Consider the following 14,844-nt stretch of genomic DNA (forward strand, 5'->3'; position numbering starts at 1 on the left):
TATTGGACAGTGCAGACATGGAGCATGCCCATCATTCCAGAAAGTTCTATTGGGCAGCGCTCTTTTCCTTCTCCTGGGTCTTCCTCACTCATTTTTTTTTTTTTTTTAATCCAGCAAATATCCATCAAAAGTTTTTTTCTGTGTATCTCCCTGGGAGTACCTGGAAAAACATAGCGTGTCCCCAGCCCTCACCCTCACCCCACCAGGAAGCTCCTACTGCCTTTCCCGGATCTTTCAGCTCGGATCTACCTCCTGTGTTGAAACTTTGACAGACACCACCCGAGCCAGTTTCTTGCCTTCTCCTGCCTGGAGCTCCCTGAGGGCAGGGACCCCATCTTGGAACCATCCCCTCCCCCTCCCCATGTCTGCACACAGGGGTACAGGCAGCTGGTGCCAAGAGACCAAGTTCTGTCCTCTGATGAAGGTTCCGGAAGGTGAACTTTGTCCAATTCCCAGTGGGTGCATTCATGTCCCCAGGCCTGGAGATGGTTTTGTTTTGCATTAGTGAAGGGCCTCTGTGGGTTTACCCCAGACTGATGGTCCTGGCTCATTTGTTACTTGGCACATGCTCACTGATGATTGCTTTGTACCAAAATCAAAGAGGAGTCAGTCCACATGGAGTTTGTGGTCTCAACCAGCTGGTAGGAAATGCCAGAGCTCCTAAAGACAGACAAATAATCCAGACCCTCCACCTTTCCTTCTCCACAGGTCTGCTCAAGTCACTGAAAATCAGGAAACCAGGTGGGTATGAAGCAGCATGTATACAAAACACAAAACTACTCATTTTAGCAAATTTTAAGCTATAATTTGGTGGCATTTAATGTTGTGCTATCATTACCGCTATCCATTACCAAATGATTAAAGACACAAAAGAAGGAATTATAGGGAATGATTGACAGATGGATGGGTGGTTGGGTGGATGGATGGATGGATGGACGGATGGGTGGATGAACAGATGGATGGATAGATGGACAGATGGATGGGTGGTGGGTGGATGGATGGATGGGTGGATGGATGGACAGATGGATGGATGGGTGGGTGGGTGGATGGATGGACAGATGGATGGACAGACAGGTAGGTGGATGGGTGGACAGATGGACCAATGAAGGGATAGATGGATGGATGGACAGATGGACAGGTGGAGGGGTGGTTGGATGGATGGATGGAAGGATGGATGGATGGATGGATGGATGGTTGGGTGGATGGATGGATGGATGAATGGATGGTGGATGGATGGTTGGATGGATGGGTGGATGGATGGACAGATGGATGGATGGGTGGGTGGGTGGATGGATGGATGGATGAGTGGATGAATGGGTGGATGGATGGACAGACGGACAGATGGGTGGATGGGTGGGTGGATTGATGGGTGGATGGGGGGATGAATGGACGGACAGACGGATGGATGGACAGATGGATGGATGAATGGATGGATGGATGGGTAGATGGATGGATGGACAGATGGATGGATGGGAGGGTGGTTTGATGGATGGGTGGATGGGTGGGTGGATGGATGGATGGAAGGATGGTAGATGGATGGATGGGTGGATGGATGGATGGACGGATGGATGGGTGGGTGGGTGGGTGGATGGTTGGGTGGACGGGGGGACAGACAGACGGATGGTTGGGTGGATGGGTGGATGGATGGATGGATGGATGGACAGACAGATGGGTGGATGGATGGATGGACAGATGGATGGATGGATGGATGGATGGACGGATGGGTAGATGGATGGATGGGTGGATGGGTGGGTGGTTGGATGGTTGGGTGGATGGGGGACGGACGGACGGACGGACGGACGGACAGTTGGGTGGATGGGTGGATGGATGGATGGGTGGATGGATGGGTGGGTTGATGGATGGATGGGTGGATGGATGGACAGATGGTTGGACAGTTGGATGGATGGGTGGGTTGATAGATGGATGGGTGGATGGGTGGATGGATGGATGGGTGGATGGGTGGATGGATGAGTGGGTGGGCTGAGACCCCCTCTGGTCTGTTAGGAGGCCTGAATTCTGGGGCCCCAGGATAGAAGCCCCTTCAGAGCCATACCTGGGCAGCAGGTCAGATCATTCTTTTGCGTTCCAAGCCCATGGAAAAACATTTTCCACTTTCTTAATTAAAAAAAGTAATAACTTGGCCTGTGTTTCCCCCTCTCCAGCATGTCCTGAGGCAAAGCGAGCATAGAGAAGGACACAAAGGAAGACTCCACATTCCAGAAACTTCTATCCAATGCCCTCCTGGCACCGGATCTCATCCCCGTCTCCTCCCGAGCCACAATCTTCCGAGGGAGCCAGTCTCTCCCTCTCATCTCTGAAACCCAGTGTCCTTTCTAGCTGCTTGAAAACATTTTATTTTTTTTTAACAACTCAGTATTAGTGAGTTTTGGGAAAGGACCCAGTTCTCGGCCCTCCTCATGAACTCACAGCCGAGGAGTGTGGGGTGTGCAGGGTTCCCGATAGCCTCGGCTGCTGCGTGGCCCCAGAGACCTCCCCTCAGCATCCCGGCTGGCCCCTGGTCCTGATTCCAGACCCCCTGCTTCCTCGTCAGCCACCCCACGTCGAAGCCACAGACCCCCGGGCGCCCTGGCCGCTCTGCTTCGCTCCTGTGCCTTTCCTTCCAGAACGGCCCTGGGCTGCTGGCCTGGAACTTGCGTCCAGAAGGGCCTCCCGGTCCACAACCTCATGTCCACAGTTCACATCCGCATGTTTCCACTGCACCTGCCCCTTTGTCTCTGATGACCTCACCTTCCGAGGGAGCATCGGCCCCTGCACCGCCAATGAACACCACCGTTCATCCTCATCTGTGGTTGCAGAATGACAGTCCCCTCGATCCAGAATGTTCTCGAGCCTCTTTAACATGGACTCTACACCACGGCTCCAGCGCCAGGCTGGGAGAGTGAGAAGCCAGCCCCAATATGGGCTCGTTCCAGAAACGCCACCCTAGCAGGATGAAGATATAGGGTATGGGATATTTAGTATTTCGAAGGACTGGACACCAAGGATGGCAGAAAAGTGTCAGGAGGGGAGCTTGAGGGACACCTGCATTCCAAGTTGAGACCAGCCACCCCCATCCAGAGGCCCGTTCACCCTTTGAGCCAAGAAAGACTTTTCTGATATGCTCCAATCGCCAATTGGGTGACCCCCTAGAGGGAGTGAGCTCCCTGTCTCTGGGGGCATTTAAGAAAAAGCTGGAGGATTCTTGCAAAGGAATTTCTCCCTGGCTGGTCCCCTCCAATCCTAAGATTGGAATCGAGAGGTTCATGCTACAGCCCCCTCTTCCTGTTTTTTTGGGGTTCAGTGGGCCAGCCCCACAATTTACGAATCTGGGCTCCTTAGCCCCAGTCTCAGTGGAAGTGGTGAATATTTCTTGACCTGGGGTGAGAGAGGCGGTGAGGGCATTTGGGGTTCTCCCAACGATGGAGGGAGCTGGTGGGATTTACTACTGAGGGTCACGGCCGCCATGGGTAACAGTCCTTCACTCTGGTGAATTGCCCCATCCCAAATGCCAGCTCCCACCGCCTTGAGAAAGACGGGGTTTCCAAGCAGACTGGGCTCTGCAATCCTGCCATGGAGCTGCAGGGCTCTGCCAGGAAGATCTTCTGGGTCCCACCACTGTTCCCAGTAAGGCCAGGACGTTTAAGGACATGGTGAGATTTTCATTCTTGTTTCTGGTTGGTTTCCCCATGTGTCAAATAAAGGGACAGAAGCACGGAGGGCAGGGCCTGTCCCTGAGACGCACGGGGCGCCTCGGAACCAGAGCAAGCAGAGGCCGGCGGAAAGGGCTGGCATCTCCAAACGGCCCTCCGCCCCCATCCCCTTCTCCCCACCCCACCCCAGAGCACCTCCTTTTATGAAAAGTGAGTCCGTGCATTCTGGGGCTGCAGCTGTGAGGCTCCGATGGCGGTTTTGCCCATCTAAGGATGACAGGTGGCCCAGGAAGTCCCCATCTCCCACCCCAGTGTACGGCGTCTCTGCCAAGGCCAACTGAAGATTCCGGAAGCCCTCGGACAGCTGAGCCCACTGATCAAAGTCTGTCCCCAGCAAGCGAAGGCTCACCAATCCAGCGTGAACCTTTTTCCCCAACGGTGACAACTCACGGGCCTCGATCGTCACCGGAAACCCGTGCCTTGCTCCAAGCCAGAAAGAGGTGACGGGGAACAGGTCATCATTCTACACGCCCCAGACGTTCCTTGTTGCGTGTCTCCCGCATTTCAGCCATGGGGCATCGGACGAGACAGACCCTCATGGACTGGCCGTCGAAAAAGATTCACACTCAACAGAAACTCCAGAGGGGACCCCCTATGGCGCCAAGGCCCCCCTCACCGCCCGACGGATCACCAGCAGCCTCAGAAAGGACAAAGGGCACAGTGAACCTTCTAGAAAAAAAAATTTAAAAAGAGACACACCCCCCCCCCCCACTTCCTCAACAAGTCAGAATGCAGAGTTTTATTTGCCGTGCCAAGTCCCACCACATAGCTCAGTCCCAACAGGGCCACTGTCCCCAAATCAGCTTCGTGACACATTTGTGTCCATGGGGCAGTTTGGGCCAAAATGCAACGGACATTGGCTGGCTTTGCCGGGGGAATGTGGATTTTCCTCTCGTGGCCCGTGGTGGCCTCACGAACCGTCCCCCAAAACCGTGATTCTCCAAAGGGCCACAGTTCCCGTCCTCCCGACGGTGAGTTTCGTGGTTTAAAAAAACACACACACAAAATCATGCTGATTCCTGTTGTGGTTTAAGTAATTCATCGGTTCCATGAGCTCTGGGGAGATTTTTATGTGAAATAAATCATCTATAACCGGGAAGGGAGGTTTTGCAATGTTTTTGTTCATTTCCAAGGGATCTGGCTTTGGGCTCCTCTGCAGAACGGGGGTTCAGCTGAGTTATTACCAAGGCCCCTTCCGGCCCAGCCGCTCTGCGATTCCAGATTTCTCTTCCTGCTCTGGGGTCTCCCTCTGGAATCAGAGTCTGCTGAGGAGTTTAATAAGAAGAAAAGCGTGTGCCCAAGTGGGCAGAGCATCCGTCTGTGTTAACGGCGAGGAACAAGGCACGGCCGAAGTCACACTGTGAGTGGGTGGTGGGTTCAAAGCCCATCCCCAAGCAACGGAACACACCAGCCACCCCGTCCCCCGCTGGGGACCCATGGCCCTCTGTCAGCTGCAGGAGAGTTGGGGGGCTGTGCTCTTCCAAGGGTGGGCGCTAAACCTCCAATCGCAGTTGTGGGACGGTGACCCCTGGGTGGTCCCTGCTGGAGACTTTGGGGCCTCTGGTCCACACGGTGTCAGCTGGGTGGCAGGAAGGGGTCCTTGCTGGGGAGCGTGCTCTGTGGGGTGCCCGGAACAACCTCGGAGAGAAGGGGCAGGGGCTGCATGGGGGGCAGTGGGAGCTGAGGAGGGCAGAGCTGGTGCAGGGGTGATGAGGGGGATGGGCACACCCCACCAAATCTCTGATTACCCTAAAGGGTTCCTTGACAGCCTCACTCATTCACTCATTCATTCATTCATTTATTCATTCACCAGCCACTGGGGATACAACAGGCAACAAGAACCCCTCGTGTCCTCTGATCTGAGACCTGATGAAGAAGTAGCAGTTTCTAGACCTGGGGGAGGAGTGGCATCCCTGGCAGAGGGAACAGCAAAGACAGTGGCTCAGAGGCAGGATGGAGCTGGGTGACACAGGAGCAGAAGGATAAGGGAGAGATGGGGAGGGGCTGGGGGCCGCGGTGGGCATTTCAGCAGAACCCAGAGTTAAACCAAGGGCATGGTCAGTGTCTACTGACCTCGAATCTGGGAAGAGGGGTTGGTGGTTGGGCTGCACAGACCCAGGGCGGGGAGCTGGAAGAGCCTTTTATCTGGCCACGTGCCCCACAGGGACGCTCCCAGGAAATTCTTGCCACCGAAACTGGGCCAGAGGTTAAGGCCCGGAGCTGGGCCTTCCTGCCCACTGGCTTGGATGCCTGACAGAGCTCAGGGTCCCAGTCCTCGCCCCTGAACTGAGCTAAATAGTGTGCCCCCAAGATTCATGTCAACTCGGAACCTCTGAATGTGACTTTATTTGGAAATAAGTTCTGTGCAGATAGAATCAAGTTACGATGAGGTCAGGTTGGAGTAGCGTGTTGGCTAATTTCACGCGTCAACTTGGCCAGGGGATGGTGTCCAGTTGCTTGGTCAAGCCAGCACCGGCCGGATGGGTAGTGTGAGGGTATTTCCTGGATTTAAATCATCGGTCAGTTGGTTGCATCTATGGCTAATTGCATCTACAATCAACAAAGGAGATGTCCTTCAGCAAGGAGAGATGTTTCATCCAATTGGTGGAAGGCCTTAAAGGGAAACTGAGTTAGTGTGAGGGTATTTCCTGGATTTAAATCATCGGTCAGTTGGTTGCATCTATGGCTAATTGCATCTACAATCAACAAAGGAGATTGCCTTCAGCAAGGAGAGACGTCTCATCCAATCAGTGGAAGGCCTTAAAGGGAAACTGATGATTTCAACAGTCAGAAAGAAGAATTTCCATCTCTACTTTGGCCAGCCAGCTCGTCCGGGGGAATTCATCAAAACCTTCATCAGAGTTCCCAACTCGTGGCTGACCCTATGGAATTCAGACTTGCCCACCCCATGGTCAAGGGACACAACTCCTATAACAAATCTCATAATATTTATATATATTATATACATATATACACACCGTCGGTTCCGTTTCTCTGGAGAACTCTAATGCAAGTAGGGCCAACCCTAATCCAATAGGATGTGTATGTGTCCTTATAAGATGGGGGAATTTAGACACAGAGAGACACACACAGGGGAGAAAATGGCCATGTGAAGATGGAGGTAGTGCCTGGAGGGACATGGCCGCAAGCCAAGGAACGCCAAGGATGGCCGGAAACCACCAGAAGCTGGAAGAGGCCAAGAAGGAGCCTTCTCTAGAGCCTTCAGAAGGGACATGGCCTGGCCGATGGCTTGATTTTGGACTTCTGGTCTCCTGAGCCAAGAGAAGACATTTCTGTTGTTGGAAAGCACCCAGGGTGGGGTCATTTATTATGGCCATCCTAGAAACACAAGACAGACTCCCTGCCACTCTGCCAGAAGAGGAAACTGAGGCCCAGAGAGGGACAGAGCAGGGGCCCATCCAAGGTCATTGAGTTCCAGGCGGGAGAAGGAGGGAGGGATCAGGGAGCAGCTGGGAAAGACCCCGCCATGGCCAGATAGCTGCCCTCCAAGGCGAGGATGACCATATGGGTGGCAATCCCATTCCAAGGTGTAGACCCAAGAGAATTGAAAGCAGGGTCACCACTGTTCACCGCATCAAGGTTCACAGTCACCAAAAGGCGGAAGGAGCCCAAGTGTCCATCAGCGGATGAGTAGGAGAATCGGCACAGCGGAGTATTACTCCGTTACATGTCTGGGGGGTTCAGCACAGTCACGCACAGCCCCGGGTGGCTGAGACGCAGTCACGCAGAGGAGAATATTCTGGTGACCAGACAAATGTACCTTGTGATTCGCCACCCCAACTCAGCCAGGACCCTCTTTGGAAGAGGGATTCCCCGCAGGGCCAGGACTTCTGGGGCTGGCGCCACTGCTGTCCCCTGGGCCACCAGAACCAATTTAAATGTCAGGGTCAGGCCTGGGGACACGCTGGAGCAGGATATTTTTAGGGAGGGAAAGTGTGTGGCGGGTGATCTGTGCCCAGGGCTCTCTGGCCAGGAGGGGGGAGGAGGGCGGGAGAGGGGAGGGGGGGGGAGAGGAGGGAGGGGGGAGGGAGAGGAGGGAGGGGGGAGAGGAGGGGGGAGGGAGACGGTCGGTGGCTGCGGGGTATCCATCCTCCACGCCCCTGCCCAGGCTGGCCCGGGACTAATTTAGGCAAAAGGTAGCCTGGAGCTATTTCCATCGGCGGGAACAGGTGCCGGGGCCCCCGCCCCTCCCCGCACCCCGCGGCCCACGCTCCCCATAGGCCAACCCCGGGCTGCCCCGCTCTATAAAGGCGCCGGGTTTTCTCAATGAAGTCGAGCAATAGTAACTGCGGGGTCCAGCCCACCTCCCTCCCACCGAGATGCAACTGATCGTGGGCATCGGAGGGTGAGCGGATCTGGGGCTGGGGGGGACCCTGATGCGGGAGGATAGGGTCCCGGGAGGCTGCCCCGGAGCCTGGGGTCACAGAGGACCCCTGCCACCCGACGTCTTGACTGCACCCAGGGGTCTCCACGCCTCTAGCTGGGAGACTGGACATATGACCTCCTGAGCGCCCCATCTTTTTAAATTTTCCAAATAGAAACAAATTTCCTCTGATTATACCCGGTGCAACCCAAAATCAGTTGGGACCAGATACTATACAAAACCCTGAAAGCAAGGAGCCTTCCTCCCTGTGTTTTTTGTTTGTTTGTTTTTTTTTTTTCTCCTCCTGGGACAGACACATGAGCAGGTGGGGGTCCCCCACAAATGGCCTTTGCTGTGGCTGTGTGTGTACCCCGCTGCCTTTGGAAGCCAACCTTGGGTGACCTCTGGCAAAGCCCTCACCTTGAGAAGTGGCTTTCCATCTCATCCGTCACCTGCAGATTTAAACTCTTGCACTTTGTTACCAATAATGAAATCTTAGAAGAAGATGCCCGACTTTTAGCCTGAGCACTGCCAGCTTTTGCAGTCACCTCACTTGGTTTACTACTCTGCAATCACCCTCTTGAAATTCTTACTTTTTGGACAGGGGAGCTCCTGCAATTTCATTTTATGCTGGGCCCTGCAAATTCTGTAACTTGCCCTGAGTGCAAGATTTACCTTTTAGTAACAACCCAAATTAACACTAGGCTTTGTCTTCATGTATGGAGGGTCCCTTGGCCCATTGGCCTTTTTATAACAGCTGCTACCCCTGATTCCTAGAAGAAGAGCTCATGGTCACAGTGACGCTCATTTCAAGGGCTTTATAAAATAGCGCTCATGTGACTTCTGGAACGTCTCAATGGTTGCCCTTTTCTGTCTTTCGTCAACTCTAAGTCATGAATCTTCTCCTTGTCCTAGGGTGTCCATTAGTCTGGTTTCCCAGAATGTGGGGCTTTCAGTACTAAAACCAGGAATGTCCCAGGCAAACAGGGACAAGTTGGTCTCCCCACTTTGCCAATTGCTTAATTTTTTTCCTTCTTCCCTTTTTTTTTTACCCCCCTTGGTTATGGATGAGGTCGTACATCTCTGCATAAGTTGATTGCCTCTTTCTGGTTTTGAAGGGAACCACTGTGTGTTTCTGTTGCAAATATTTTTATCCCCAGTTTGCACTTGTCTTTCTAGTTTGGCTTTTTTGATGTCCGCTTAAGCCCTGCTAAGGCTAAATCAAGCTTGGGTCTCAGTTTCCTCATCTGTAAAAATAGGATAATAGTCCCACTCCCTAGGGTTGCAGATAAGGATTCAATGAGTGGATACGTGTAAAGTGGTTAGCGTGTCCCTAGTTTATGATAGATCATTCTGGGTTGGCTGTTTTTGGGTGTAGATTTGCACGCTGTCTGCCCTTTCTTTCTGCCCCAAAAGCCTCCTAGACGGATAAAAATATTCTTGACTGTGTTAGGGTTTTTTTGGTTTCTATTTAAATCTCATCCTGTGGGGGTCTGGTTTGGGGTCCCTCAGCCCCCTGATGAGTCCCACCCACCCCCCTGGCTGTCCACCCCTGGCCTGGCCAGCCTCACGCCCGCTCTCTTTTCAGAGTGACTAACGGTGGCAAGACAACACTGACAAACAACCTCCTCAAATCGCTGCCCAACTGCTGTGTGATCCACCAGGATGACTTTTATAAGGTGGCTGCTCTCTCCGGGGGGTGGGGGATGGAGGGCGAGGCGGCCCCCCAAGGAGGGGACATGGGCCAGCGGTGCCCTCTGCCATCCTCGTTTGATACGCCAGGCCAGGCGGGGGACGGCAGGGCACCCCCTTTTGCTGAGCAACTATTCTGTGCCAAACTCATCCTCACAAGACACCCCACCACAGGATGCAGATTGCAAAAGGGGACATGCTACAGTGGTGCCATAATACTCTCGACCCCACCATCTGGAAAATGGGGCACTGAGCCCGCCTTCCTTGTAGGTTTGTGGAGGGTGACGGGCAAAGCCTGGTGCCCCCACCCCAATGGGGACATCGGAGCTTTCAAGCATCGGCTGCTGGGGAAGGAGACAAATGGCTCTGCCCAGACTCTGGGCCCCAAATCGCCATCGCCACAGAGTAGGGGGTTCAGGGGAGGGGAAAGTGGGGAGCAGGCACTGAGCCCGCGGCCTGGGCTCCTCTATTTCAGCCCCAGGACCAAATAGCAGTCGGGGAGGACGGCTTCAAACAGTGGGACGGTAAGGAGGGACGGCAGCCCCCTGCCCCCACCGCTGCCCAGGACTGGCGTGGACCCCTCCCCGCCCTCCACTGACACCCGCTTTCCCCCCTCCCTGCCCCCCAGCACTGGAGTCCCTGGATATGGGGGCCATGCTGGAGACCGTGCAGGCCTGGAGACGCAACCCCCGGAAATTCGCCCGCACCCACGGGGTCAGCATCCAGCCCAGCCCCTCGGACCCTCACATCCTCATTCTGGAAGGTTTTCTGCTCTACAGCTACAAGTGAGTGTCGGCCGGCCCGACAGGGAGGCAGAGCAGGGGGTCAGCTGTGTGGGCCTGGGCAAGCTGCTGCCCGTCTCTGGGCCCGTGCAGATGAGTGGAAGACGCAGCCCGAAACGAGCTGACCCAGAGCCCCCGACCTTCAGATCCCACCCAGGGCGAGCCCCACCCCGGAGCAGGCCCGAGACCGAGGGGCTGTTGTGTGCTGGTCCCAGGGGAAGGAGAGCCCCTGGGTGCTGACCGTGTCCCCCTCACCCCCACCCAGGCCCCTGGTGCACCTGTACAGCCGCCGGTACTTCCTGACCGTCCCTTACGAGGAGTGCAAGTGGAGGAGGAGGTAAGCCTGCAGGTGGGGGGAACTGGCCCCCACGGGAGCCGTCCTGGATGCCCAGATGGGACTGGTGTTCCGGAAGATACCACTGGACATGGGATTGCCCCAATGCAGAACGGGGTTCGTCCTTCCACAGGGTGGAATATTATTCAGCCATGAAAAGGAATGATGCCAGCCTGGGCTTTGGACCGAGGGGTCCCAGCCTCCCCTCACCCCAGGGCAGGAGAAGAAAGTTCCATGGTCTGCTTGTGCCAATACCCTTTGGGCGACTCATTGTCACCCATCTCCCTTCTCAGTACCCACAACTACCCGGTCCCTGATCCCCCCGGCCTCTTCGACGGTCACGTGTGGCCCATGTACCAGAAGTATAAACGGGAGATGGAAGCCAACGGTGTGGAAGTGGGTAAGCTCCAGAGAGGGGTTGGCGGGCCTTGCCCCCGGGTGGGCCCCAGGCCCAGCCCCTCCCCATCTGCCAGGACCTTCGGCCCTCCCCGACTTGGGAACATTTGGGAAACTTGGAAGTCCCTCTTGGAGTCTAACCACTGGTCTCTCTTGCTTTTGGCCTGGAGGCCATCCTGGGCCCTGACTCTGACCCAGCAGCCCACCCGTCCCCCTCTGAGCTGGCCACCTTCCTCCTGGTGACAGCTCGGGGGTGACCCGGCCCTCGGCCATTTTCCCAGCGGCCCCTAACCCTGGCCCTTCTGGTTTCAGTGTACCTGGACGGCACGAAGTCCCGTGAGGAGCTTTTCCACCAAGTCCTGGAAGACATTCAGAACTCACTCTTAAACTGCTCCTAGGGGGGTGCTGGGAGAGGAGGGGCTGGGCCACATCCAGCTGGCTCAGCCCCCCAGTTCTGCTCGCCTCGCCGGGCCGTGGGGACCCCTCCGCAATCCTGGCCACAGCGGGGCAGGCTGCTTTGTCCCCTTCCTTTTGGGGAAGTCTGTACCTAAGAGAGTGGACCCCCCCTTCACAGCCTGGCACCCCAGGGCTCCAGGATCCAGCCTAAGATGTATTTGTAACCTCACGTGGCTTACGTATTAAACCCAGTCCTGATTTTGTAACTGTTGGGATGCAGTGTGCTCTGTTGGTGGCAACAAGAGGGACCTTCCCATCCCCTCTCTGATTTTGGGGTGGTCCCTGGGGGCAGCACGAAGAGCTCTGGGAAGTTACAGTCAACACCTTTGGGATCCCTGCAATGTGATCCAATGGGCCTCAGTTTCCCCAAATGGGAAATCTCCTGCTAGCTTTCAACAGACAGCTCGGTGCTGCACTCAGAGCCAAAAGGCCCTCAGCGCACCCACTTCCTGTCCCCAGATCCAAGTCTGACCCCTCTCCTGCAGAGTTCATGTCTCCCTGAACCCCACCCCAGCAATCTCAGTGAGAACATCACCCCCATTTCCCAGAGGGGGAAACCGAGGCTCAGAGATGGACAGCGGCGGCTCGAAGGAGCTGGGATTTGAACCCACGTCTCTCCAGACCTGGGTCTCTGCTCAAGGGAGGCTGCCAAGTCTGAGGACCCTGGAGCCCCGGGTGTGGCGGCTCCCCTCAACCTGTGGGCGACACCCTGTGGCCGGGCGCGGAACTGCAGCCGCCACCAGCCACTCTGAGTCCAAAAGGGCAGGAAAACTTCCAGTCCAAGTAGATTTGGCCAAAGCCAGAAAATATTCAGAAATTATGGGAACAAATAAAAAGAAAAAAGAATCAACTACCATAGGAGCAGGCAAGCTCACTGCTAGGTATAGACCCCAAAGAGCTGAAAGCTGGGACCCAGATACTTACACACCAATGTTCATCACAGTGTGATTCACAAAAGGTGGGAGCAGCCCAAGTGTCCATCAACAGACGAATGGAGAAACAGAACGGGGTTCGTCCTTCCACCGGGTGGAATATTATTTAGCCATGAAAAAGGAATGAAGTTCTAACACACCCTACACTATGTATGAAACTTGAAGACATGGTGCTCAGTGAAAGAAGCCAGACACAGAAGGGCAAGTATTGTCTGATTCCATTTATATGAAATATCCAGAATAGGCAAATCCACAAAGACAGAAAGCTGATTAGTGGTTGCCAGGGGCTGGGAGAGGGGGGAACGGGGAGTGGCTGCTAATGGGTGCAGCTTTATTTTTGGGGTGATGAGAATGTTTTGGAGCTCGATGGAGGTGGTGGTTGCACGACATCATGAATATATTAAATGCTGTGAAATTGTACACTTTAGAATGTTGACTTTTATGTTAGGTGAATTTAATTTCAATTTTGAAAAAGGGAAGGAGGAAGGGAGGAAGGAAGGGGTGAGAGGAGACAAACCAGAACTGGATGATCCTAGAAGCACTTGCAGGGTAACACAAGGGACCCGAGATGTGGTTGGGACAATGAATAAGTGTGGAAAAAAAAGTAAATGAGCAATGAGGGGAGGAGGGGAATGGAATATTTTGGATGTTCTTTTTTATTCTAATTTATTTTTTAGAGTAATGAAAATATTCAAAGATTGATTGTGGTGATCAATGCACACCTATATAATGATACCATGAGCAAGTGATTGTACACATTGAAAAATAATATGTTATGTGAATATATCTCAATAAAATTGCATTAAAAAAACGAAATGGCCGAAACGTGAAAACATTACACTGAGTAAAAGAAGCCAGTCACAAAAAGAAACACATATTGTGGGTTTCCATTTATATGAAATGTTTGGAATAGATAAATCTATAGAGACAGAAAGTAGATTCGGGGTTGGGGGAGAGCAATAGGGAATGTCTGCTAAAGGGCATGGGATTTTTTTTGGGGGGTGATGCAAATCATCTACAATTGATTGTGGTGATAGTTGCACAACCCTATGAATATACTAAAACCATTGAATTGCTCGTGTTAGATGAGTGAATCATGACCAGCAGCCAATGATTGGATAAATAAAGTGTGGAATATTATTCAGCCATAAAAAGGAATGGAGTACGGGTACATGCTACAATATGGATGAACTTTAAAGATATCATGTTGAGTGAAATAAGCTGGACACAAAAGGACAAATATTGTATGATCTCACTTTTTTGAAATAATTTGAATAAGCGAACTCATAGACTCAGAATCTAGAATATAAGTTACCAGGGATTGGGGTGGTGATAGGAACGGGCAGTGAAGGCTTAAAACGTACAGGGTTCCTATTTGGAATGATGGAAATGTTTTGGTAACAGATGGTGGAGATGGTAGCTCAACATTGTGAATGTAATTTACAGCACTGAAATATATATCTGAATGTGAAAAAAATAGTGAATTTTATGATGTGTTAGTAATAAAGTTGTTTTAAAAGTCCTCAGGATTTGCTAAAAACTCATACGCACAGCTGTGACCTTATTTTATCATAAGGTATTTTCCAGATTTGGGACTTTAATCAAAAACCCATTAATGCGGGGAATTATTGCTTAACGAATGTCATTTCCATTTGTGGGGATGAGAACGTTTTGGTAATGGATCTTGGTGGTGGTAGTGCAAGATTAAGATTGTAAATATAATTTATGCCGCTCATAAATTTTAAGTTGTATGCTTAAAAATGGCTAAACTGGCAAATTTTATGTTATATCTATGTTACCACAATAAAATTTTTTAAAATGCATTAATGCCTGTCCACTCATTAAAATACGACCAGCGGTCCATTACTGTTTTGTTAACAAATGATCGGAACACTAAACGTGAGTTCATTCAACAAACGTTTAACGGGCGCCTGGCTGAGGGGTCCACAGGGCTCAACCCACCTGCTTTTGCACGACCGGGGAGCTATGGAATGGTTTCTGCCTTTTTAAAGGGTTGGAAAGAAAATCAAGAGTGGAATTAAATTTCATGGCATGTGAAAATGATCTGGTGTTCACATACCAGTGTCTATAAATAAAGTTTTATTGGCACATGTCCAGGGCCGCTTTCCCATTTGAGGCTGTGGCCGAGTCCAGCAGC

At 52.7% G+C, this 14,844-nt stretch overlaps 2 protein-coding genes across 3 annotated transcripts in view; both read left to right on the forward strand.

Moving 5' to 3' along the window:
• ATCAY (ATCAY kinesin light chain interacting caytaxin) overlaps positions 1-4,802 on the forward strand; it is a 53,528-nt gene extending 48,726 nt beyond the window's left edge. For both annotated transcript variants that reach the window (XM_037824205.1, XM_037824206.1), the window contains 2 exons: positions 709-741; positions 2,163-4,802. In XM_037824205.1, the coding sequence (XP_037680133.1) occupies positions 709-741; positions 2,163-2,172 (43 nt within the window). In that variant the 3' untranslated portion in view covers positions 2,173-4,802. The remainder of the gene's footprint in view (positions 1-708; positions 742-2,162) is intronic.
• A 3,232-nt stretch (positions 4,803-8,034) lies between these two features.
• NMRK2 (nicotinamide riboside kinase 2) lies at positions 8,035-11,960 on the forward strand. The gene is made up of 7 exons (XM_037824198.1): positions 8,035-8,076; positions 9,683-9,773; positions 10,262-10,310; positions 10,415-10,571; positions 10,834-10,905; positions 11,196-11,302; positions 11,611-11,960. Exons 1-7 carry the CDS (start codon positions 8,051-8,053, stop codon positions 11,694-11,696), a joined length of 588 nt encoding a protein of 195 aa, XP_037680126.1. The 5' UTR covers positions 8,035-8,050; the 3' UTR covers positions 11,697-11,960.
• Positions 11,961-14,844: the final 2,884 nt, after the last annotated feature.

Source organism: Choloepus didactylus (genome assembly GCF_015220235.1).
Source record: "Choloepus didactylus isolate mChoDid1 chromosome 25 unlocalized genomic scaffold, mChoDid1.pri SUPER_25_unloc1, whole genome shotgun sequence".
NCBI classification, from domain to species: domain Eukaryota; kingdom Metazoa; phylum Chordata; class Mammalia; order Pilosa; family Megalonychidae; genus Choloepus; species Choloepus didactylus.

What these genes read in the sequence shown, in the direction of transcription:
- NMRK2 (XM_037824198.1), top strand. Translation starts at nt 8,051, where the DNA reads ATGCAACTGATCGTGGGCATCGGAGG. An exon ending in CTGATCGTGGGCATCGGAGG is followed by an intron (nt 8,077 to 9,682) that starts GTGAGCGGATCT and finishes CTCTCTTTTCAG; the next exon opens with AGTGACTAACGGTGGCAAGA. An exon ending in AGCCAACGGTGTGGAAGTGG is followed by an intron (nt 11,303 to 11,610) that starts GTAAGCTCCAGA and finishes TTCTGGTTTCAG; the next exon opens with TGTACCTGGACGGCACGAAG.